This window comes from Lygodium microphyllum, chromosome 18, assembly GCF_053477565.2.
Source record: "Lygodium microphyllum isolate KBCC chromosome 18, Lygodium_microphyllum_v1.1.10, whole genome shotgun sequence".
Taxonomy (NCBI): domain Eukaryota; kingdom Viridiplantae; phylum Streptophyta; class Polypodiopsida; order Schizaeales; family Lygodiaceae; genus Lygodium; species Lygodium microphyllum.
In genome coordinates, this window is record NC_141152.1 from 123,558,386 (window position 1) to 123,582,268 (window position 23,883).

A 23,883-nucleotide genomic window follows, 5' to 3' on the forward strand; every position below is an offset into this window, starting at 1 on the left:
AATAGATGCATTGATAGTATCACCTGGAGTATCTATCACCCCTATGGTCCCGATCGAGGGCCACCATGGGGGACTAGAGTTCGTCGTCCAGATTGGCGGCAAAGCATACTTGCATGCCTCATAGTTTTTCCTTCTCATCAGCAGCCTCCACACTAAACAAATACCTGTTCAATTGGTCATAGGTTTCCCCATGAGCTTACACCTTGCATCCTAGAATGTGAATAGTCTCCACTACAGTGGGGCAGGTGGTTCCAGGAAGTTGATTGTTCGGCAGGCGCTGCAGCCTGCCCTTGCCGGACAGATCGACATCTTACTTCTATAGGAGTACAAGCTCACCCCCACCCAGGCCCAACAGGTAGGGAAGGTACTCGTGGGCAGCTCTCACTCTTACTGGGAGCACGCCATAGATGCCCACAATAGGAGTGAAGGTGTAAGCACCTCTATTGGCTCGAGTCTCACCACCTGTGTATGAGACCACGAGACGATAGTGGTAGAGAGGGTTCTATGGATCAGATTGGATATTGGGGACTCGTGCCTTGGAGTCCTTAATGTCTATGCCCCTACGGAGGTTAGGGCATGTAGCAAGTTCTAGGTGGAGATTGCGGATGGACTCCTAGAGGTGGACTCCTAGACTGTTGGAGGAGACTTCAACAACCTGGAGGCTTTGGAGGACCAGCAGGGCAAAGGCAAAAACTACTAGGGCATGGTTGGCAAGGAGGAGGAGGCATGGGAGGTCTTTCTGTTGGCAGTAGGAGCACACGATGCGTGAATAGACCCAGCCTTCCATAGGAGAGAGAGGCCGTTGGACTTCTCTTGGGAATACAGGCGGCTAGGTGGAGTCTTGTTGGAGTGGTTGGATAGGTTTTATGTGGGAGAGTGGGGAGGCTCTTGTGGATGCCAGATTGAGTAGTTGGCAGGCACCACGTTGTCTGCCCGTTTCTCTTGACACTTTATCCCCCAGCATCCGCCCTAGATGCACTCCTGTCCGATCCCTGACTCGATCTTACGAGGGAGGAGGTGATGAGTCATATAGAGCAGATTTGGACCAGAGAGTGAGGCGGGAGGGACCAGATAGCAGAGGAGGTTGTAGAGATCCTAGGCAAGTCAAGCAGAATTTGCCAAGAGGCAGCCATAGAGGCCAGGCAGCAGAGCTTGAAGGAGGAAAGAGCACTCCAACGGGACCTTGCAGCCACGAGAGATTATTACAGGAGGTACTAGAGGATCCCACCCTCCACGCATAGTAGGTGCACGCGCGAGCAGCCACTTCTAGCCTAAAGAACAGGCACTCGGAGTTCTCTTTCCTTACCTCAGCAGCCTTCTAGGCACGGAAGGGGGACATGATGTGCATGGATTTCTTCTAGGTGCATAAGCCTTGCATTGCAGGAGAGCAAATATGCAGCCTTTGAGATCAGTAAGGGAGGACTCGTTCTTGCCCAGACAAGGTGATGGAGACTACCACCGACTATTACACGCGCCTTTTCCAACAGGAGAGAGCCTCAGTTAGAGGACAGAGATATGGACAGCAGGTCTGGGATCACATCGCGTCCCTCGTTAGAGAGGAGATGGGACGCTCTCTCCTAGCCCCCTTCACAAAGAAGGAACTAGAGGAGGCTTTCCATACGTAGGATGGGCACAAATGCCCGAGAGAGGATGGTCTCTCTAAGGCCTTCTTCACTACCTACTGGGAAGTGGTGAAGGACCCCCTACACATGGCCTTCTAGGAGATTTTCACTTCAGGACAGATGCCAAGGAGTCTTTTGGTAGGCCTTATCAGTCTTCTCCCCAATGGGGGAGACCAGTTGGAGCTTTCCAAGTGGAGACCAATCACCTTATTGTCAGTGGCCTATAAGGCACTTGCAAAGATGATTGGTAGGCGACTACGCCCCCTGCTTCCAGACATCATCCATGATACACAAACAGGCTTTGTCCAAGATAGGAGCATCCTAGACAATGTATTTATGTTCTTTGAGGCGACAGAGTGGACTCAGCATAATGGGCAGAGACTGGCCGTACTACTCTTGGATTTCGAGAAAGCTTATGATAGGGTGGAGTTGGATTTTCTAGAGGGCACCATGGTGAGGTTGGGTTTCCCCCATGTTTGGATTCGCGGGGTCTTCGCCCTTTACAGATCGGCCATCAGCAGGGTTCTCATAGGTGGAAGGTGAGGGGAGTTTTGGCTCAAGAGATTGTGATAGATGGCTTCGGAAAGACAGAGGGAAAAATCCATGAAAACTTCTGAGCACGAGTGTTTTTTCTCCTCCCAACCACGCCTAGATCAGTGCTGGCCCTTTCACCCGGATTCCTTTGCCAGCCGTCAACTTCCTGGAGTCCTACTATTCCTAGACTCTCTTACTCTCTAGGCTCCCCTTAACCCCGTTCGGGCGCCCAAGAGCCCGGACGGTCATTCTCGTGCATGTTCCCCTAGATTTACCTTAATGTCACATTAAATGTCACTTTTAATGTCACATCCCATATTTATGACCTTAACGTGACATTAAATATCACTTTTAATGTCACATTAATGTCACAGATTGGTTCGACAGGGCTGCCCCCTTGCCCCATACCTGTTTCTACTTTTTTCAGAGGCGATGTCTCACTTTCTCAGGTCACGTGCGAGTGGATTACGTGGCCTCCGACTTCTAGTGAGAGAGGAGAGTGAGTTGTTAGACTCAGAGTATGCAGATGATACAATACTCTACATAGAGGACGATGAGTTGATGCTGGAGAGAGTGAGGCTGGCACTTGACATGTTTTGTTTTGTAGCGGGAGCGAAAATCAACTAGCAAACGTCGGTTGGTTTCCTCATAGACTCGGACTCTAGCTCGGAGTGGGGCGTCCACCTGGGATTTAGATGGGCGAGCAGAGGGCAGACTGTCTGGTACCTAGGGTTCCAGGTGGTACTCGACATCACTCCTGTCCAACAGTTTCTTCCTGTCCTTGATTCTATTTGAAGAAAACTGACCTACTGATCACCTATCACTAGCCGGCCGAGCTCTGGTGGTTAACCAAGTCCTCGTAGCAACGGCATGGTATATCGCCTCATGTGGTTGCTTCTCATCCAGCATAGTGCAACTTCGCCACCTAGTGCAGAACTTCCTTTGGTCAGGGTCATATGGCTTCAAGGATACCAGGGCCAAGGTGGTGTGGGCAACCATCATGCGACATCAGTCAGAGGGAGGGCTTGGGATCATAGACCCAGAGTATCAGAGTATGGCCCTCTTGGGCAAGCTAGTTGTCCGCGGCCTCACATCAGGCGAGCGGACCTAGAAGGTCTTGTTGCAGCTCGGTGTTCAGGACTGTAGACCGAGGCTTGGCAATGAGTGGAGGCCATCCCTGAGATGGATCTTCACGTCAGCCCAGATCACACCCCCTAGATCACCTTTCGTACACAACTTACTCTGCATATGGCAGGGCCTCCGTAAGGCCCTAATCCAAAGTCCCCCAAGTTGCCAGGAGGAGATATATCATCAGCCGGTGATCGGGAACCCCCAAGTCAAAGATCGGGAAGGGGCATAAATCGGCAAGCGGCCCACATCTAGTGGGTTGTTTGGGAGGCCGAGCCAGCTCATGCCATTAGGACATGGCGGGAGGTGTACAGGATGGTGGACGAGGGGGTACTGCAGCGAGTAACAGGCTGCTAGAGAGAAGTGGAGTTGAGGAGAAGAGAGATAGACACAACAATCTCTGGAGTGGCTTGCTCCCCTGATACGAGAGCCGATAGAGGCCGGGGAGGTATGGGTAGCTAGGTCTTCACCAACAAGCATTCCCATACAGGTAGCAAGTAGAGTGGGTGGCGCCCCACAGGGGACTTTCTTCGCTGTTCAGGAGGGGGGCGTTTGGTCCTTGATAGAGGGCACCAGAATGAGGGGATAGCCGCCCTTTCTTGGAGGAGGATTCGGGTGGTGGGCCTTCAGGGGAAGACATGGCGAGTGGACCCCTATGTTTTTTGGAAGGACATCAGGGAGTGGCGCCTTTGGATATGGGAGGGCAGACCACTTGATGAGCTGGAGTGGGATCCAGGAGGGTGGCTATGGCTGGCTGCTGCAGTCACCAAGAAGCCACCCAGATTCCTAGAGTACACTGTGAGGATTGACAGACACATACTGATGTAGGAGGTTGTGGATTTGGTGTTGTCACGTAGCAGGCATTGGGCGGAGCACAGTGTCATGGAGCCTTTCCGACGGACCTTTTAGCGCTGCCTATGGCATAGCTGGAGGCCGAGGAGGGTGTCATATTTCTTATGGCTAGTGGCACATGGATGCTTGGCAGTGGGAAGTTGGCTTGCACAGATGTAAAAGGAGAGAGGTTGTAAGTGTTGCACATAGCAGCCTCTGGAAAACCTAAAGAACTGCCTTTGGTCATGTAAGGAGGGGCAGCTCGTGTGGAGAGGAGCATGCCGCATCCTGTGCTGTATAGCAGCCACCAGCTTGGGATGTATCTCATGGGGAGCTTTCTGGTAGCAGGCAGTCAGCCAGGGCTATCACCTTCTGCATGAGGTGGGGATGCAGGACACGATATTCATTATCGAGGCTGGGTCGTGTGTAGTGGTCTGTTTGGAGGCTCTTCCCATCCACCAGGTACTGGGAGCCCACAGCAGACCACTCGGAGGTATGGGAGATCATAGGGAGTCTTACTAGATGGCATAGCTAGAAGACGCAGTATTAGAAGGCTTTCGGCGGAGAGAGATTTTTCAGTACAGGCGACCTTAGCAGAGCTTTGGACCTCCATCATCCACTCCCTCCGCGGCGGATGGAATCAGGTGCAAGACGAGTCCAGGGTTCGTACGGAGCTCTAATGTCATTTCATGCGCACTTGGGGCGGCCAAAACTTGTTTTTCGTGATGCAGGCAAGCAGCCCCAGATGGCGATACACCCCCTTTCCATGGCTTCTTGCCCCTATCCCCCCCAAACCGCCTTGAGTGGCTTGTATACATGATGTATTTGTGACTTTGCATCAGCTCCAACTAGTCTGCTGAGCATGAGCACCCCGTTGTAATTAGTTTTTTTGAGTAATATAGCCAGCCACATTTTACTTGCAAAAAAAAGGGGGGTTGGGGGGGGGTGTATCGCCATCTAGTGCTGTCTGCCTGCATTAGAGAAACAGGTCCTGGCCGCCCCAAGCGTGTAAAAAGTAAAAACGGAGCTCCTGACAAGCTAGAGACTTGCCTTGCACTTGGTCCCACCGGCCACGGAGGGAGTGGATGATGGAAGTTCAAAGCTTTGCCAAAGTCGCATGTACTGAAAGGCACTCTTCTTAAAAAACCTCCTGATAGCGTGCCTTCTAGATGTGCCATCCTCTAAGAATCCCTTCTATGATCTCCCATACCTTTGAGCGGTCTGCTACTGTGGGCTCCAGTACTTGGCGGCTGGGTAAAGCCTCCAAGTCGACCACTGCGCAAGACCTAGCCTCAATGATGAAAATCATGTCCTGCATCCTGGTCCCATACAAAAGGTGATGGCCCTGGCTCATTGCCTGCCAGCAAAAGGTCCCCCCACTAGATACATTCAAGGCTAGGTGCCACATGGCGGAGAATACGGCAGGCTCCTCTCCATACGAGCTGTGCCGCCTCGCAGGACCAAAGGCAGTGCTTTGGGGTTTCCAAGTGCTGTTGTGGGCAATGCTTACACCCTCCATCCTGCTGCATTTGGGCTAGCCAACTCCCAACCGCTAGATCTCCATGTGCCAAAAGCCAAAGGAAAAACTACACCCTCCTTGGTCTCCAATTGTCCCAAAGGCGACGCCAAAAAGTCCGACAGAAGGCATCCGTGATCCTATGCTCCACCCAGTATCTGCTATGCGAAGGTACCCAATCGATATCCTCCTGCATCAGTATATGTCTACTAATCCTAGCTGTGTACTCCAAGAACCTCAATGGCTTCTTAGCGACCGCAGTGGCCAGCCATAACCACTCTCCAAGGTCCCACTCTAGCTCATCAAGTGGCCTGCTCTCCCATATCCATAGGCACCACTCTCGAAACTCTTACACACATAAGGGTCCAGATGCCAGGTCTTCATATGTTAAGATATTTAAGGTGTACCTATAATTATGGACTAACTTATGGCCATGGTTTATGCTTGTAGAGATATAATAATTTTGATTGGGCAAGAGATCGTGATACGCAGCATTTCCATGGAGGCCACCTCTACACCTTAGGCATGACACCTATATCTTAGGCTAGCCGTAAACAAGAGATAGTGGCAGCTTTCATAGTTGAGTGTCGAGCTCTCTTCAATGGTGCTACAAAGGCCATCTATCTAAGGAACTTGTTGGCCGCTCTATATTTTCCTTGTGAGTTGCCTACAGTTGTTTATTGTGACAACCAGAGTGCCATTGCCCTTGCGAGCAACCTATTATCACCCCTCGAATACGGCACATGACAATTCACTACCACTTCACCAGAGAGCTGGTTGAACTAGGCACCATTTGCTTAGAGTTTGTGCTATTTAGTGATAATTTTGTAGATCTTTTGACCAATCTTCTACCGTGGATCGGCTTGGGTTTCTCTTACTTCTCCTTCTAGTTTGAGAGAGGGCAATTTTCTTCTCTTAATAGTGACACTGATGATGCTTATAGTTATTTACTCTCAAACATTTATTTATTTTGTATTATACAATATGGACATTTGTAATTTTATCCACACTATCAAGATGATAAGATTGCAAAAGGGCGCTTGGACAAGTGAACAATTTCCCTGCCAGGGCACTGTCCAAGTGGCACCGTTGCATTGTATTCTGTATGAGCATGAAAACTTGCATCTTTCTTTGCATTCTTCCATGCATAGACATTTTGTTCATGTAAACATACATCTCTGCACATTTATTACTTTTTGGTCACCCTTAAAGTGGTCGACTCCAGATCCACCATACTTGTAGCATTACACATGGCAGTCTCCAAAGGCATTTTTTTCCTAGCTTGTATGCTAGGTTTGCTTCTCTTGCTTGCTTCCGTCAGATTGTCTCTCTCTCCACATATTCTCCATAAGATTGACACATACGCACACACACTTGGAAATCCCCAGGCACTTACCATAATAGTGTGTGGGATCGTTTTGCTTGTTTTATGAAGGTAGTAGGGCTATCCATCCTTATTTTCCCATACTTTGGGGTACAATGATTCAATGGAAGGAAAATTGATTTGAAAATCTCATCTAATGCTAAATCTTGTGAACAAATTAACCCTAAACTCTCCAAAAGATGCACAAAAAACAAGTGTGTTGTTGATTCCATCCGCCTTTGTAGAACTTGGTAGTCCCCTGAGAAGTTGAGACATATCCTTGGCCTCTCTAGGGTGATCACTTGGGCTCCCTTGGTAAGATAACCATCGCTTCGATCATCTTGGTAGGTCATTGGGCAGCCAACATGTACCCTTTCCCCGATGCCATGGTTGCTTTGCGGTGGGACACCGTGGGGTAAAAGTAAATAATTATCAAGGGCTTATTTCTCACGGCTCAATTTTGAACTTGAAAGGGGGTATTGAGCTAAAAATGCATTAGCCTAGCGAAAATAGCCCCAAAACACACTCAATTAATGAAGAAACCTTCTTATTTTAAAAAGAAACGTGATCTTAGAGAGGTACTATATCCCACCTGCAAAACCCTAATTTGGGTGCCCTAAACTTTCTATAAATAGGCACACAGCCCACCACTCTCCCTCAATCTCATTTTTGCAGGTTTCAAGAGCTGCATCTTTGTTGTCCACACCCCATTCTCGGAGGACATCGTGATTAAAGCTTCCCCCAACCATGTGCTACCATTTGGCGCCTAATTCTAACCTTCGCCTTGACTCTGTAGCTATTGCCTAATTCGTGGGGTATGACAGTGAGAGCAAAGGATATAGATTATATGATATTGTCTTTAAGAAAGTATTTGTTAGTAGGGATGTGGTTTTTGATGAGAAAGTAGAATTATCCCTTGCTGGTTTTGATACATATTAGGTTGCCAATGATGTATTTGAAGGGTTGCTGCCCATTTCTTTTGGTGATATAGCTAGAGCTTCAATAAGTGAACTTAATGTTTAGCCAGTTGCTCCTTTGGGTAATGCAGAAAATCAGCCTATGGTTGATTTGAATATTCAGCAAGATACTGAATTTGAAGTTCGGTAGAAGCTTGTACATAGTCAAGAAGCTAGGCAAATGCCTAGATGGTATTGCTAGTCGTACTAGAAGTCAAGCTCCTATGCATGATGGTACACATACAATGGAGTTTGTTATGGCAATAGATACACTTGATGATGAGGAGCCTGAATGTTTTGAGAATGCACAACGTATTGTGCATTGGATGGCAGCAATGCAAGATGAGTTTGATTCTATCATAAAGAATCAAACATGGGATTTAGTGTCCTTGCCTATTGGGAAGAAAGCCATTGATACAAAGTGGGTCTATAAGCTGAAAAGGAATGTAGATGGATCCATTGACAAATGTAAGGCCAGGCTTGTGACCAAGGGCTACGCATAAAAGAAAGGCATTGACTATGAGGAGACATTCGCTCCTATATCCCCCATGACTACCATTCGATCTATGGTTGCTTTGGCTGCCCATTTTGGTTGGGCTGTGCACCAACTTGATATAAAGACTGCATTTTTACATGGGGAACTTCAAGAAGAAGTGTATGTACAATAGCCCATTGGTTTTGCAGTTGTGGGATCTGAACACTTGGTATGTAAGTGAAAAAAGGCTTTGTATGGTTTAAAGCAAGCTCCCTGAGCTTGGCATGCAAAAATTGATGCCTTTTTGCTCAACCAAGGGTTTATTAATAGATCATCAATTCACATGCGACTACTTTACATGGTTAATTCATATCTAGAATATAATGATCTTTTGTTACTCCGTCGCCCGTCATCACTGACTACCACCGCATCCTCCGCTACCCCCGCCTCTTCCAGCGACTTGTTGCAGCGCCCCTCCCTCCCGCTACCCAACGCTTCGTCTGCCTGTCCCCCTTCCGTGACGCACTGTACTTCTCCCTCCCCTCCCCCGGTTGCCCATGCCCATCAATCCTTGCCGCCTTGGTTCCGCCCTTCCTCTATCAGTAATCCACTCCTCATCAAAACCCCCCTTCCTTTCGCTCTAGCTTTGCTCTGATGCCCAGCCCTCCACCAATCCTGCGTTGTCTCCTGATGCCGAACTTGATGTTTGACCCCCATTCTCCTCCCTTGGCACTTTCCCAATCTGATGCCTAGTCCCCCCCCACTCCCGCGCGATCCCCTGTCCCATTCAACCGGCAGCTCTAGGCCCCTCACCCGCGCGACTCCAATCTGGAAGCATCTCTCATGGTGCCCAGTGCTACCATCAGTATTAGAAAACCGAATCAAAACCCCCCCTCCCCACCCCCCCCCCCTCCCCCCTCCCCCCCCCCCCCCCCCCCCCCGCGTTGCTCCCTCCATTTGCAGCAACCCTCCCTCCCCTCCTTCCGGTAGTTTCAGTAGTGTGATCGGCACATTTCTCAGTATAGATGCGCAATGGAAACCTTTGGTTAGATGCCGGGGCATTCTAAGAGTGCCCGGCAGTCGAACACCTTGCGCATCATCCTCTCGGAGGAATAGCTCTTAGCTGTCTGTGCCACAGATCTGGAGTTGAAAGAAACAACGATCCTTGGTCAGGTCGTTGGACACTCCCCATCGAGAGCCCAACTTCAGGATTGACTCCACTCCACATTGCGCATTGGCACAACGCAGATCGCGGAGGCAATCCTCATGGGCCAAGGGATCTTCATGGTTTGACTCACCTCTGTGGATGCAACTCATGGGTTAGTGGAGAGCTCACCCTATGCCTCCACAAAGGAGGTCATTCACATGGTTCCCTGGTATAGCGGCTTTACAATGGAGACATTTGCGCTCTATAATAGATTTCTCAGACATCCAGTCACTTTACTTTTCCCCGAACTGGTGGTAGAGTACTGCCATTTAGTGGAGAACTTTGGACGGCCCTTTGGCACAGTTCTTCCTGCCTCCTTTGTGGATACAGTGACAACTGCAAGAGTCCCAGAGGTACGAGTGGCCGTGAAAGACACAAAGTCTATACCAAAGTTCCTCAAGATTAAGGCACGAGGTCACTCCTTTAGACAGCAGGTCATTATGATTGGGCAACCAGGGGTGCCTGCATTGCCATGACTTTGGGCATCACACAGCAGATTGCATGCATTTTGGAGCCAAGGCGGCTCCGCCAAAAGGCCTGCACGTGGACGCTTGACGGCTTCACACGGGTCCAGAGATGACAAAGAGAGAGACGGCAGGGGGAGCTACAGCCAGCTCCTTAAGACACAACCTCAACGGCGAGGAGCAGGAGGGCGAGCAATCCCCCCCTCCCCCGCAGAGTACTCTGCAACCCTCCCCTTTCCGCTCCACTCAGCAGGACTGTAGTCCCCCACATCCACCATCTGCGCCACAGACTACCTCACCGGAGATCCCACAGCCCCCATACCCCCCCAAACACCCGCCATGTACCACCAACCACCCCACCATCCATCGATCTTCTTTTCCCCCCGCCACCTCCCCTTTCGAGTACCCCCCTTGATCCACACCCGGTACAGGTGATTTCCCCTAGACCCACCCCCCCTCCTGCCATAGGAGGTGATGAGCCACACATGCCTACAATGTCCTTGCACCAGCAGTCTTGCCCTCCCCACGCAGCCACCAGCTCATCTACCTCTGTGGCCTGCCACCGTTTCCCGAGATAGGCGCAACTGTTACCACAGGAGTTCTTCCGCAGACGCCTATGGTTCTACCTGAGAGTTGCAGAGCGTGGAGAGTTTCCATTACCTCTAGAGGTGGGGATCTTCGTGGTTCGTAAGTCAAGGAGGGACAAGGTCCATCTACTAGCACAATTGGATGGACCAAACTACGCTTTTTTCTTTTAGTCCTCTCACTCAAGGGATTGGACGACGACAGAGATAGAGGAGGTGAAGAGTCAGGTGGCGGACCACATCTCCCAATGGATGGGAGAAGAAGGACTAGCACTGTTTTCACAATAGTGGTCAAGTTGCATGATGGACATTAACTGGTGGGCTGGTGCCGAGGTCCCACACTTGAGCATTATCTTTCGAGCCCCTCCACGATGGAGAGCTCCGGTGGATGTGATTGAGCAGCCCCTAGTATAGGTGGCCTGTTTCTACCAGTGTACAAAGTCACGACTCTTAGCATGGTTGATAGATGCACTGGTAGTACCACCTAAAGCATCTATCACCCCTTTGGTCCGCCCGAGGGCCACCATGGGAGACTAGAGCTTGCCGTCCAGGCTTGGGGCAAAGCGTACTTGGATGCCCCATAGTTCTTCCTCATCATCAGCAGCTTCCACACTGAACAGTTGCCTATTCGGTCAGTCACAGGTTTCCCGATGAGCTTACACCTTGCATCCTGGAATGTGAATAGTCTCCACTACAGTGGGACAGGTGGTTCCAGGAAGTTGATTGTTCAGCAGGAGTTGCAGGCGGCCCTTGTGGGACTGATAGACATCCTACTTCTGTAGGAGCACAAGCTCACCCCCACCTAGGCCCATGGAGTAGGGAAGGTTCTCCCAGGCAAGTTGTACACCTACTGGGAGTACGCCATTGGTGCCCACTGCAAGAGTGGAGGCGGATGCACCTCTATTGGCCCGAGCCTTACTACCTGCATACGAGATCATGAGGCGATTCTGGCAGGGAGGGTTCTATGGGTTAGGTTGGATATTGGGGACTCGTGCCTCGAAGTCCTCAATGTCTACACCCCCACTGAGGTTAGGGCATGCAACAAGTTCTGGGTGGAGATTGCAGCAAGACCCCCAGAGGTAGACTGCTGGATTGTTGAAGGGGACTTCAACAACCTGGAGGCCTTAGAGAACCAGCAAGGTAGAGGTAGAAACTACCAGGGCATGGTTGGGGAGGAGCAGAGGCATGGGAGATCTTCCTACTGGCAGTAGGAGCTCGCAATGCTTGGAGAGACCTATCTTTCCACAGGAAGGAAAGGTCCTTGGACTTGTCATGGGAATATAGGCGGCTAGGATGGAGCAGTTGTATAGGATTTACGTGGAAGAGTAGGGATGCTCTCACAGAGGCCAAATAGGGCAGTGGTACCACTCTGTCTGCCGCCAATCACTGCCCAGTCCACCTGACACTTGATCCCCCAACATCTTCCCTAGGTACACGATCCTGTCGGATCCATGACTTGATCTATAGGAGAGAGGAGGTAAAGAGAGATTGAGCTGATTTGAACTAGGGAGTGGAGCAAGAGGGACCAGATCACAGAGGAGGTTGCAGAGGTCCTAGCCGAGTTGAGTAGTATCTGCCAGGAGGTAGCCCTACAGGCCATGCAACAATGCTGTGGGAGGAGGAGAGAGCACTTTGGCGGGACCTAGTAGCCACACAAAGGTTATTATAGGAGGCACCAGGGGATCTCATCCTCCACGCATAGGAGGTGCGTGCACGAGTAGCCATCGCCGGCCTAGAGGACAAGCGCTCGGAGTTCTCATTCTGCACCTCAGCAATCTTCTGGGCACGAAAGGGGGACATGATGTGAAGGGAGTTCTTTCAAGCACACCAGCCTTGCACCTCAGGAGAGTAGATATGTAGCCTTCAGGATCAGTATGGGAGGATTCACTCTAGCCCAGACTAGGTGATGGAGAGTGCCACTGATTACTACAGACGCCTTTTCCAGTAGGAGACAGTCTCAGCCAGAGGACAGCGTTGCAGACAATAGGTCTGGGATCACATTCCGTCCCTCGTCATAGAGGAGATGGGACGCTCCCTCCTACCCCCCTTCACAAAGAAGGAATTAGAGGAGGCCTTCCACACACACGACAGGCAGGAATGCCCAGGAGAGGATGGCCTCTCTAAGGCCTTCTTCACCACCTTCTGGGAGTAGTGAAGGACCCCTTACTGCTGGTTTTCCAGGAGGTTTTCAGCTCAGTTCCGACGCCAAGGAGTTTATCAGCATGTCTTATCAGTCTACTCCCCAAAGGGGGAGATTGGTTGGAGCTATCCTAGTGGAGACCGATCACCGTGTTGCCAATTGACTATAGGGCATTGGAAAAGATGATTGGTAGGCGACTCCGTCCCGTGCTTCAAGACATCATTCATGATACACAGACAAGCTTTGTCCAAGATAGGAGTATCCTAGACAATGTCTTTACCTTCTTTGAGGCAATAGAGTGGGCCTAGCACAGTGGCCAAGGATTGGCTATACTACTTCTGGATTTTGAGGTCTTTGACAAGGTGGACTAGGACTTCTTGGAGGGCACCATGGAGAGGTTGGGCTTCCCCCAGACATGGATCCATGGGGTCTCCGCACTCTACAAATCGGCCACTAGCAGGATTCTCATAGGTGGCAGGAAAGGGGAGGAGTTTTGGCTGGAGAGATTGGTACGGCAAGGCTGCCCACTGGCCCTATATCTGTTCCTACCCTTTGAAGAGGTGATGTCTCACTTCCTCAGATCACGTGTGAGTGGGTTACCCAGTCTCCGACTTCCAGTGAGGGAGGAGACGGAGCTGTTAGACTCAGAGTATGCAGATGATACAACACTTTACATAGAGGACGATGAGTTGAATGCTGGAGAGGGTGAGACTATCTCTCAAGGTGTTCTATACTGCAGCAGGAGTGAAAATCAACCGGTAGAAGTCGGTTGGTTTTCTTAAAGACCGGGACTCCAGTACGGAGTGGGGATTTAGATGGGAGTGAAGAGGGAAAACTGTCGGCTACCTAGGGTTCTAGGTGGGACTCGACATCACCCCCACCCGACAGTTTCTCCTAGTCCTCGACTCTATTTGGAGGAAGCTGACGTATTGGAGTATTGCTCACCTCTCCCTTGTGGGCTAAGCCCTAGTGTGGTCAACCAGGTCCACCTAGTGACGGCTTGGTACATCGCCTCATGTTGGTGCTTCTCCTCGTCCTGTGCTATTCAACTTCGTCACCTAGTGCAAAATTTCCTCTAGGCCGGGTCGGATGGTTCCAGGGACTCTCAGGCCAAGGTGGTGTGGGCGACCATCATCCAGCATCGGTCAGAGGGAGGGCTTGGGATCATTGACCCATAGTATCAAAGCATGGCCCTTTTGGGTAAGCTTGTAGTTCGTGGTCTCACACCAGGAGGGCAGACTTGGAAGGCCCTCCTACTGCAGGAGGGCCTTCAAGAGTGCAGACCGAGGATTGGCGGAGTTGGAGACCATTCTTGAGATGGATCTTCACGACGGCCCAGATCATCCCCCCCACCCCCCAAAATCCCCCTTCCTACGTAGCTTACTTCGTGTGTGGCACGGCCTCTGTAAGGCCCTAATTCAGAGCTCCCCAGGTTGCCAAGAGGAGATAGACTGACACGCGATGATCTAGAACCCCCAGTTCAAAGATCGGGAGGGGGTACAGATCGGCGAACGCCCCCACACCCAGTGGGCTAGTTGGGAGGCCGGCTTGGCTCGCACCATCAGGACCTAGCGGGATGTGTACAAGTTGGTGGATGAGGAGGTGTTGTAGCGGGCATCAAGTTGCCAGAGACAAGTGGAGTTGAGGAGAGGGAAGATTGACGCAGCAATACCCCAAGAGTGGCTTTTCTTCCTGGCACAAGAGCCAATAGAGCTCGGAGAGGTATGGGCCACTAAGTTTTCACCGACAGATATCCCCCTACAGGTGGCAGGCAGAGTGGGCGGTGCCCCGCAGGGAACTTTCTTCACCGTTCACGAAGGGGGGCGTCTGGCCCTTGACAGTGGGCAACAAGATGAGGGGATAGATGCCCTTTCATGGAGGAGGATTCTGATGGTGGGCCTTTAGGGAGAGTCATGGCGACTCGACCCCTATGTTTTCTGGAAGGAGCTTAGGGAGTGGCGCCTTTGGATCTGGAGGGGAGACCACTTGACGAGTTGGACTGGGATCCCCAAGAGTGGCTATGGCCGGCCACTGTAGTCGCCAAGAAGCCACCCAGGTTCTTGGAGTACATAGCCAGGATTGGCAAACACGTGCTGATGCAGAAGGACATGGACTGGGTGCCATCACATAGCAGGTAGTGGGCAGAGCACAGCATTACGGATGCTTTCCGACGGACTTTCTAGCACCGCCTATGGGACAGCTGGAGGCCAAGGAGGGTATCGTATGTCGTATGGTTGGTGGCACATAGAGGCTTGGCGGTAGGGAGTTGGTTAGCCCAGATGTAGAAGGATGAAGGATGTAAACGCTGCACACAGCAGCTTCTGGAAACTCCAAAGCACTGCCTTTGGTTGTGTGAGGCGGCGCAACTAGTGTGGAGAGTTGCATAGCACCCAGGCTTGGATGTATCTCATGGGGAGCTTTTTGCTGAGGGCAGTGAGCCAAGGCCGTTACCTTCTATATGAGGTTGGATGTATCTCATGGGGAACTTTCTGCTGCAGGCAGTGAGCCAGGGCCGTCACCTTCTATATGAGGTTGGGATGTAGGATACGATCTTCCTTATTGAGGTTGGGTCATGCGCAATAGTCGGCTTGGAGGCTCTACCCATCCGCCAGGTACTGGAGCCCAGAGCAAACCGCTCTGAGGTGTGGGAGATTGTAGGGAGTCTCACTAGATGGCATATCTGGAAGGCGCGGTGTCAAGAGGTTTTTGGAGGAGAGAGACTTTCTGTACAGGCGACTTTGGCAGAGCTCTGGACCCCCATCATCCACTCCCTTTGCGGTCGATGGGAGCAGCTGCAGGGCGAGTCTCGAGCTCGTCAGGAGCTCCGTCTTCACTTCATGCGCACTTGCAGGCAGGCAGCCCCAAATGGCGATACACCCCCCCTCCATGCCTTCTTGCCCCTGTTCCCTTTAGGCCGCCTTGAGAGGCCTGTATATTTGATATTTCTGTGACTTTGTATCAGCTCCATCTAGCTTGTTGAGCAGGAGTACTTCTTTGTATTCAAGGTTTTTCTAAAGTAATATAATTAGCCACACTTTATTTGCATTTTTTTAATTAAAAAAATCTCATCAGAGTCTACACTTTACGTATATAAAGAGGGCTGGTCATATGTCTTTACGCTGATGATCTTTTGCTTATAGGGACACATGTTGATCAGATTTCAGCATTCAGACAAAGTTTGCAGCAAACTTTGAGATGTCAAGCTTAGGGCCTTTGCACTTTTATTTGGGCATTCAGTTCATTTATGATGCTAGAGGCATTAGATTATCACACTCTAGATACATTGGTAGACGTCTATGAGAGGTTTGGCTTACAGGATTGCAAGCTAGTTTTTTCACCAATGGAACTTGGACTCAAGCTGTCCTTGCATGATCACAATGACTGGTTTGATATCCATGCGTATGCTCTAGCAGTTAAATGTCTCATTTACTTATGCAACATAAGGCCAGATATTCAGTTTACAGTTTTAGCCTTGAGTAGATATTTGTACCAACCACGCATGTCACATTGGCAAGCTGTGAAGCATGTTTTTCATTACTTTGCACGGTACTAGGACTCTTGGATTGCTTTTTGCCAAGGGGGGACCACTACAACTGCATGCTTACAATGATTCAGATTGGCTTGGTGATTTTGATTCTCGTCACTCCACTAGTGGTAATTGTTTCTTTCTTGGCCCATCTTGCATCTCTTGGCTTAGCAAGATACCATCTAGTGTTGCCACATTGTTATGCGAAGCTGAATACAAGGCAGTTTTCACTACCACAATTGAAAGCATATGGCTTAGACGCTTGTTGGCTGATTTAGATGTATTTGTCACGGAGCCTACTCCTTTGTTCATTGAGAGTCAGAGTGGCATTGCAATGGCACGGAACCCAGTGTTTCGTGCAAGCACAAAACACATAGAGGTTCACTATCACTTTGTCAAAGAGAGGCTACATACAAGAGATATCAACCTTGTCTACTATCCTACCACCAATAATGTGGTAGACATCTTCACCAAAGCTCTTCCTCTTGACAAATTTGAAGCATTCTGCAACGCTTTAAATTTGATCTCCTTCAGTGAATGACCCTTATATATTGATCACTCTTCACTTCAGGGGGGTTTGTTGGGTGACTCATGCTTGCACTCACAGAGGAGTGTTAGTGATCCTCTGTAGGATACTGGGGCACTTTTTACTCTCTTTACGAGAGGCTTTTTCCCCCAAATTTATTCTATTTTATTTGATGTGCCTATGTTACATAGTTTGGACACTTATCGTGTTTTACACCTTTCGGGTGTGAACACACTCTAGCAACCCTAAGGTTTAAGGGTTCTACTTTGTACTTGCATCTTACACTCTTTGATGATTGCATTGGTAGTCATGCCTTCACTCTCTTTTACACTCTTCACTATCAAGTGTACTCTCAGCTGAGCTTCGATCTCTGTGCATTCTCTCACCTCACATTTTTAGTTTTATTTTTGGCTAGCACTTGATGATTGCCACCCAATAGACTTCTTGTCGATAGTGTGGATTGCTAACATTGCCACAAATGAAAGCTGATTGCCAACATTATCACTTGGCTCATTTGGACCACTAGGTGCAGCCATGTCATTGACTTTTAGGGCATGTCTCTTCCAAAGACTATGTCTAGGATGCTGATAGAGATTATCCACACTCCTTGGTAGATGGGAGAAACTACAAGGAGAGGAGAAGAGAAACATTTATTTGCAAATGGGAGACTAGCACCTTCTTCCACTTTGAGCGACATATGGTCTAGCATTACAACTCACTGGATTGAGTGACATATGGTCTAGCATTATTTTGTATATAGTCTTTTATCTTTGGGGATTTTTTTGAGGTCTTATTCATAAAATTTTCTTATCTTATGTTTCACAAAATTTGCAAGGCAAGTCTCTTTTCAAAGTTTTTCGGACTTCAATGTTTTTTGGACAAAACAAACATATAAAATATGTAAAGTTTAAGAGATTGTTGTTTAAAAAGTGGTTAGAATACTCCACAAACTTAATTTTCTCCTTTAAAATGAAACAAATTGTCTAATATTAGAGGTGGGTTCTTACAAAAATTATTTGTTTTTGGACTTCACAAATCATAAAATAGAAGGTTATGCCACAACGACATTAATTCCTAATTCTCTTCATAGATTGCATCACCATAGCACAAATGGCACCATGTAGCTTATTTTTCTTTTTGTTGATTTTAAGATTTACAGTGTCTTGTGTTCAAATTTTAACCATCAACATAGGGACATATTTCCGAGTGATTATGGAATTCCAAATTTAACCCTTGTTATAAGATCCTTACCACTATCATTACGTTAACTTTGTTAAATGGATTGCAAATACTTTTTACGATCTTGTTGCAACTCAAACTTTGGACTCTTTATTTTGTTTCAGGTATCTAAGTGATTACATTAATGCTCTACCACTTTGCATAATGGTAATGCTAATATTGCTCTTCATCTCCAATCTTGCCACAACTAGTATACCTAGGATAGTGGCGATTACTATGAAAAGATGATTGTGATTTCAGGCTCGCTTGATTGATAAGCATGATGTGATCATGTCTTTGGTTCCTTTAGTTGAGAATCCCCCTTGGAAGCGTGAAAGAAGAAAAGGCGATAAACTAGTGGTATGAGACACCTAAATTATCAAAATTTGATGTGTAAGAATTCAAAGCAAGCTTTTGGATAACACAAACATAAAAATATTTGTAGGGGAAATGTAAAGGTGAGCTTTTTGGGAATATCGTGACTTTAGGTGATCTTTTAGGGCTATCAACATTTTAGTTAAGCTATTCAATTGACAAAATTACCAAATCATTATCAAAGCAAGTTTACTCTTTCTTAGATACCCTTCCCCATGCCAATTCTATCGATATTCAAGATCATGATATGAAAGATTTCCCCACCAATGCTCACAATGCATGCAAAAGGTCTGAAACCATAACATGTTACCAAAACATAATCTCAAAAGTGACCAAGAGCACAAAGATATGCAAGTAAAATATGGCTGATTATATTACTCCAAAAAAACTGATTACAACGGGATCAATTTGTCAAACATGTCTCTGAACATGTGACCCTGGAATCCCCGCCTTCGGCCAAAATGGCCAAAGTGTCCCCTCATGTGAGCTCCAAACAAAAGCCTCCCGCTCTCTCTCAAGTAACCAGCCCATCATGAACCTAGATGTCCATCCTAGCTCTAGGATTTGTCCCTACCAAACTTCAGTCAATGCATCAAGGATGTCCCTCTCTGGGTCCTATGCATTTGTATAGATATATAGATGAGGCGCGATTGCCCCATCTCACCACCCTCTCACACTCCCTCTCTGGAACTAGAGAGTCGTAAAGATGTCCTCATCACCACCACTAGAAAGCAACTAAGAAAGGGGCCACCAAGCCCTTCCCACGATCCGAAGAAGAGGAGGCCTTCCATGCCTTGGACTTCGCCTTGGCAGGAGAATCGGAATCGGAATTTGAGGCAGAGGATGACTCGTCAGAGGAGTCCACATTCCACTTCGTCTTTTGCTCCTCTTTCTTCCTGGAAGCCACTAACTCTTTGCAGTCCTTCCTTAAATGACCCTTCTTGCCACAGTGGTAAAACTGGGCCTTCGACTTCTTCATCTTCGAACCCCTCTCAGAAGCTGCAAGAGCCTCACCTGAACCTCCATAGTGTAACAAAAGCCTCCCCTGTAGTCGCAAAGTAGCCTCATGCTCAAGTAGCATGGAGGACATGTGAAGAAAACTAACAGAAGTTGTAGATATCTATGCCCGTAAAGCGTTTGCCACTCCATAAAACTCCCGAGGAAGCTTGTAGAGTACCGTACCAACAAGATGTGCCTCTGATAGGGCAGACTGCACAGTGCGAAGTTGGTCCTGGAGTTGGGTAACACGAAGTAGGAAGGATTGAATCGTATCTAGAGAGTAATGGCCCTCATGGTGGAAGGAGCCTCATACATCAACTGTAACTTCGACCATACGTCTGACATTGTTGGACAGGAGGTGATTGCTAGTAGGACTTCTTTGGAAATACACCGAAGTAATGCTGAATAAGCATAGGCATCATCTGAATCCCATGTAAGCACTACCTCCTCATGGTTTTCTTCATCAAAATCAGATGGAACAGGAGAAGGTTGTTGAGGACGTGCCATAGCTCCACCAACCACGTACCATAACCGCTTGTGAATAAACCAAGCCTTCATCACCGCACTCCATATGTAATAATTAGGTGCATGGAGCTTGTCATCAGTGGATGTGCATGGAGGAGCCGTTTGGAGAGGATTTAGAAAAGAAGTAGAGAACATAAGGGATTGGGAGAGGGAACACAGCCAAACCACGAGCGCAGACTACAGAAAGCAAGAGTTCACATGCAGTATAACCCAAAATCTAATCAAAGTAAGACAAAAGCTGCGGTAAAAAGTCAAGAAATCAGTCAAAAACTGTCAAAAACAGCAAAAACGCCCAGCCAGGAGGAGATGCAAAAACACCAAAATGCAGGCTGAAACAGATGCGCAGGCGGTACGGAGGCTGACCTCAGCAAAAAATGGAGGCAAAACTGGTCGCTTGATTGGAGCAGCAGCTGCCTAATCAGGAAGAGGGAAAACAGTACTGAAATCAGCAAGAAAACACAGCAAAAACACAAATCCTCAAATGTGATACCATGTCAGAAGTGGTGCAGCAATGGAAGCATAAACAACATGCTCAAATAAACTGCTGAAACACAAGACGAGAAAGAATGGATAAATGAACACAAATACAAATGAGAACTCAGATGTATGCCCGGGAAATGGAATCCATATCGAACATGAGAAAGCAACATACAACAGTGAATCACTGGTTGTGTGGGCTTCTTGGCACTGGCTCCTTTCTCCCTTGAAGAATCCACAAGTGATGGCTGAAGTACACAAAGAGGAGGAGGAGCCCAGCAATATATAGGCATAAAATGGGGGGAGCAATAAATGCATTCGGCCAGCATTAAATGCTCCCCAGCCCTAAAAAGGGCACTAGAAAATACCAGAAAAATACTACATGAAATGCCACAACCTCTAGAGCACAGTCTCACACCTGAGCTGACTAATCTGCTAATAGTATCTTGGTCTAAAGAAGGGGGGAGAGACTGCATGGTGCATGAGGTTGAAATGGAGTCCCAAAGGATAGTCCAAATGCTAGAAAACAATGCCGTTCAGTCAAAATTGCTTAATACACAAAGAAGGAAATGGTGATAGTTCAATTGGATCTGGAAATAGCCAAAGGCTTGAAGATCACTTTGAGTGCTACTGATAAGGGCTGATTTAGAGGCATTAATGTGAAGCCCCGAGTCCCATGCATCCATTACTCTTTGTACATTATCACAGTCAACTTTGAGAGATGTGAAAGTGTCATCAGCCAAAGCTTGGCCAACCAACTACTCTTGTGAAGGGATAGAGAGCCATGACCACCTCGCCATTAGCTGCTAGGCTAGACAACATCATCAAAATGGGATTACTAGCCAAAACAAAGAAGAAAGGACTCAACAAACAACCTCACTTGACAGATCGACAAAGAGGAAAGGGTTTTATGACGCCACCATTCAGCAAAACTATTGAGGAAGAATCCAAACTTATGTTGCTATAAGCTAGATATTCTAGGGCCAAATCCCATGCACTACATTAGATGGCCCAAGAAAGACCATTAGTGGTCAAATGCTTTTTTCAGATCCAACTAAACTATCACCATTTCATGCTTCATGTAGTTAGCATAGTCTATCCCCATTTGGACTTTCAAGATGTGTAGAATATTCTTGCCTTTGATGAATCCATAGTGTAGGGTGAATAAGGTCTGAAAGGTATCCATGCAATCTATTAGCCAAGACTTTGGTAAAATTTCTGTACGCTAAACCCATGAAGGAATTTGATCGCCAATGCCTCAAAGTTGAAGGGCATGGCACTTTGGGAATCAATGACACCCTCCTTCCAAGAGTGCAGCATGTTTCTAATTGCTGCCTTTGATGAATCCATACTGTTTAGGGGGAATAAGGTTTGGAAGTTAATCGTGCAATCTATTAGCCAAGACTTTGGTAAAAATCCTGTACGCCAAGCTCATCAAGAAAATTAATTGCCAATGCCTTAAAGCTGAAGGGCATGGCACTTTGGGAATCAGTTGAATGACACCCTCCTTCCAAGAGTGCGGCATGTTTCTAATCATTCAAACTTGTTGACATAATGGTGTGAAAGGTGCAGCCAATTGAGTTGCATGGGTCTCAAAGAACTCATTAGTGATGTCATGCTACCAGGGGCTCTTATCTTCAGGCAAAAGCAATAGAAATTCCATCACTTCATCTTGTGTTATGTCCATATCCAACATATCAACGACGTTTGGTAAGACTTGATCTTTAACTAGATCACAAAACAATGAGCGGGCCACCACGATTATACGAGAAACAGAGGATTGCGATCCAGGCAAGTCCATAAAACAGTTCCTGCACATATGTACAATTGCTTAATGATCTATGACCATTTCACCTTCAGAAATTCTCAGGCAGACCACATTTTCCCTAGGAAAGGAAGCATGCGAACCCCAATAGAATTTATGTGACTGACAATTATTATCTTGTACCCCTCAGATAACACAACAAGTTTAGCTTGCTGGTAGCATCTCGTTTTGAGAGTATCAACAAGCTGTGTCAATCTCGCAAAGATAGAAATAAAAAGGGAATCTTGTGGCAAATCCATCAAAAGAGAATGCACCAAAGCTAGAAGTCAAGAGAGGCTACCCCTTGAGATGAAAGATCCAATGAAAAATGTAGTAACCGTTGCACATAATCATCGAATATCTCATGCTGGAGGAAATAGGAATTAAAGCACAAAGGCAGCTTGTAAAAGGCATCAAAAGGGATGGATGGGGTGGTTATGCATCTCAAGCACAAAGAGAAAGTAATTGAAGAGAACATATCCATGCAAAACCAGGATTTCCAAAACCTTTGGCAACAAGAAAGAATCATCATGTAAAACATAGAGCCGATTTAGATGGCTCCAAGTCTCCAAGTGTTCCTTTGAATGGAAGGTGTAACCATGGTCGAGGGGAGATAACCAAGACCACAAATCGTGTTTCAACACTACTGATGCAAAAGCATTCTAATCCTAGCAGTCAGCAGGCCCATCCATTAGTCCATGCCAAGAAGTCGAATGAGATGGATTGGCACACATATTAAATTCACCCATGGTAAGCCCACGTCTTTCAAGAGTAATACACGCTCACAAGTACCGCCATAACTCATGACAACCAAAAACATAATTGGGAGCATGCAAGCCCACCAACCATAGCACTTCCCAATCATAATTAATGTCAACAACTATGAATCTGCCCAATACATCTCTTTTAATCAAAACTAGCTGAAATTTCTCATGGACAATTAGTAACACACCCAAATGGATTCTTGTAGGAACACCAGCATAGAGAAAGTTGAAGTCATGACAGTGCAAGGTTCTCCCTGCTTCTTTATGTTTCTTATGCTCTGTCACACACAAAACATCCAAAGCATTAGAGTGCAAGGTCTTCCACATAGCGTATTGTTTGCTATGCAAACATATAACCCAAACATTCCATGTGGCCAACTTCATGATGAAAAGAAAGGAAATCAAGTTTGAGGTTGCAACTACATCTCTATGGCTTTATTTTCTAGGATAGCAAGAACATCCTCATCCAAAAAAAACTCCCAACATAGTAAAAGCATTTGTTCCGTTCCCATGCACTTTAGAAGTCAAGGATTGATCCACATCAACCGAACTGCAATGTGGGTATTTGCGGTCCCATGGAGTAATTGCTTTACCATGTTTATTGGTGACTCATGTTGGGCCTTTAGATTATATGCTGTCTTAGTGCTCAAAGGGGTTATACGAGTACTGTGGGACAAAGATTTATCCTTACGGCACACGTAGGTGTGAAAAACATTTTGTGTGGCATGTGCTGAACCTTATGTGAATTTTCATCCTTCTTCGAATGAACCTCTTGCCAACCATGGACATCATCAATGGAGGATGAGAGCTATTGTTTTCCTGTGTCCAAATTTTCTTCCATGGGCTGGG

At 47.6% G+C, this 23,883-nt stretch overlaps 1 protein-coding gene across 17 annotated transcripts in view; it reads left to right on the plus strand.

Moving 5' to 3' along the window:
• Nucleotides 1-23,883, plus strand: part of LOC148021332 (uncharacterized) — a 293,723-nt gene that overhangs the window by 138,852 nt on the left and 130,988 nt on the right. For 11 of the 17 annotated variants that reach the window (XR_015694538.1, XM_087698141.1, XM_087698124.1 and 8 more), the window contains 2 exons: nucleotides 18,216-18,258; nucleotides 18,352-18,450. The exons of 3 other annotated variants lie outside the window; for them this stretch is intronic. Coding sequence is in view for 13 of the 14 variants with exons in the window: in XM_087698141.1 (XP_087554267.1) it covers nucleotides 18,216-18,258; nucleotides 18,352-18,450 (142 nt within the window). In the remaining variant the exon portion in view is untranslated. The remainder of the gene's footprint in view (nucleotides 1-18,215; nucleotides 18,259-18,351; nucleotides 18,451-23,883) is intronic. 3 more of the 17 variants (XM_087698130.1, XM_087698133.1, XM_087698136.1) reach the window with 1 other exon arrangement.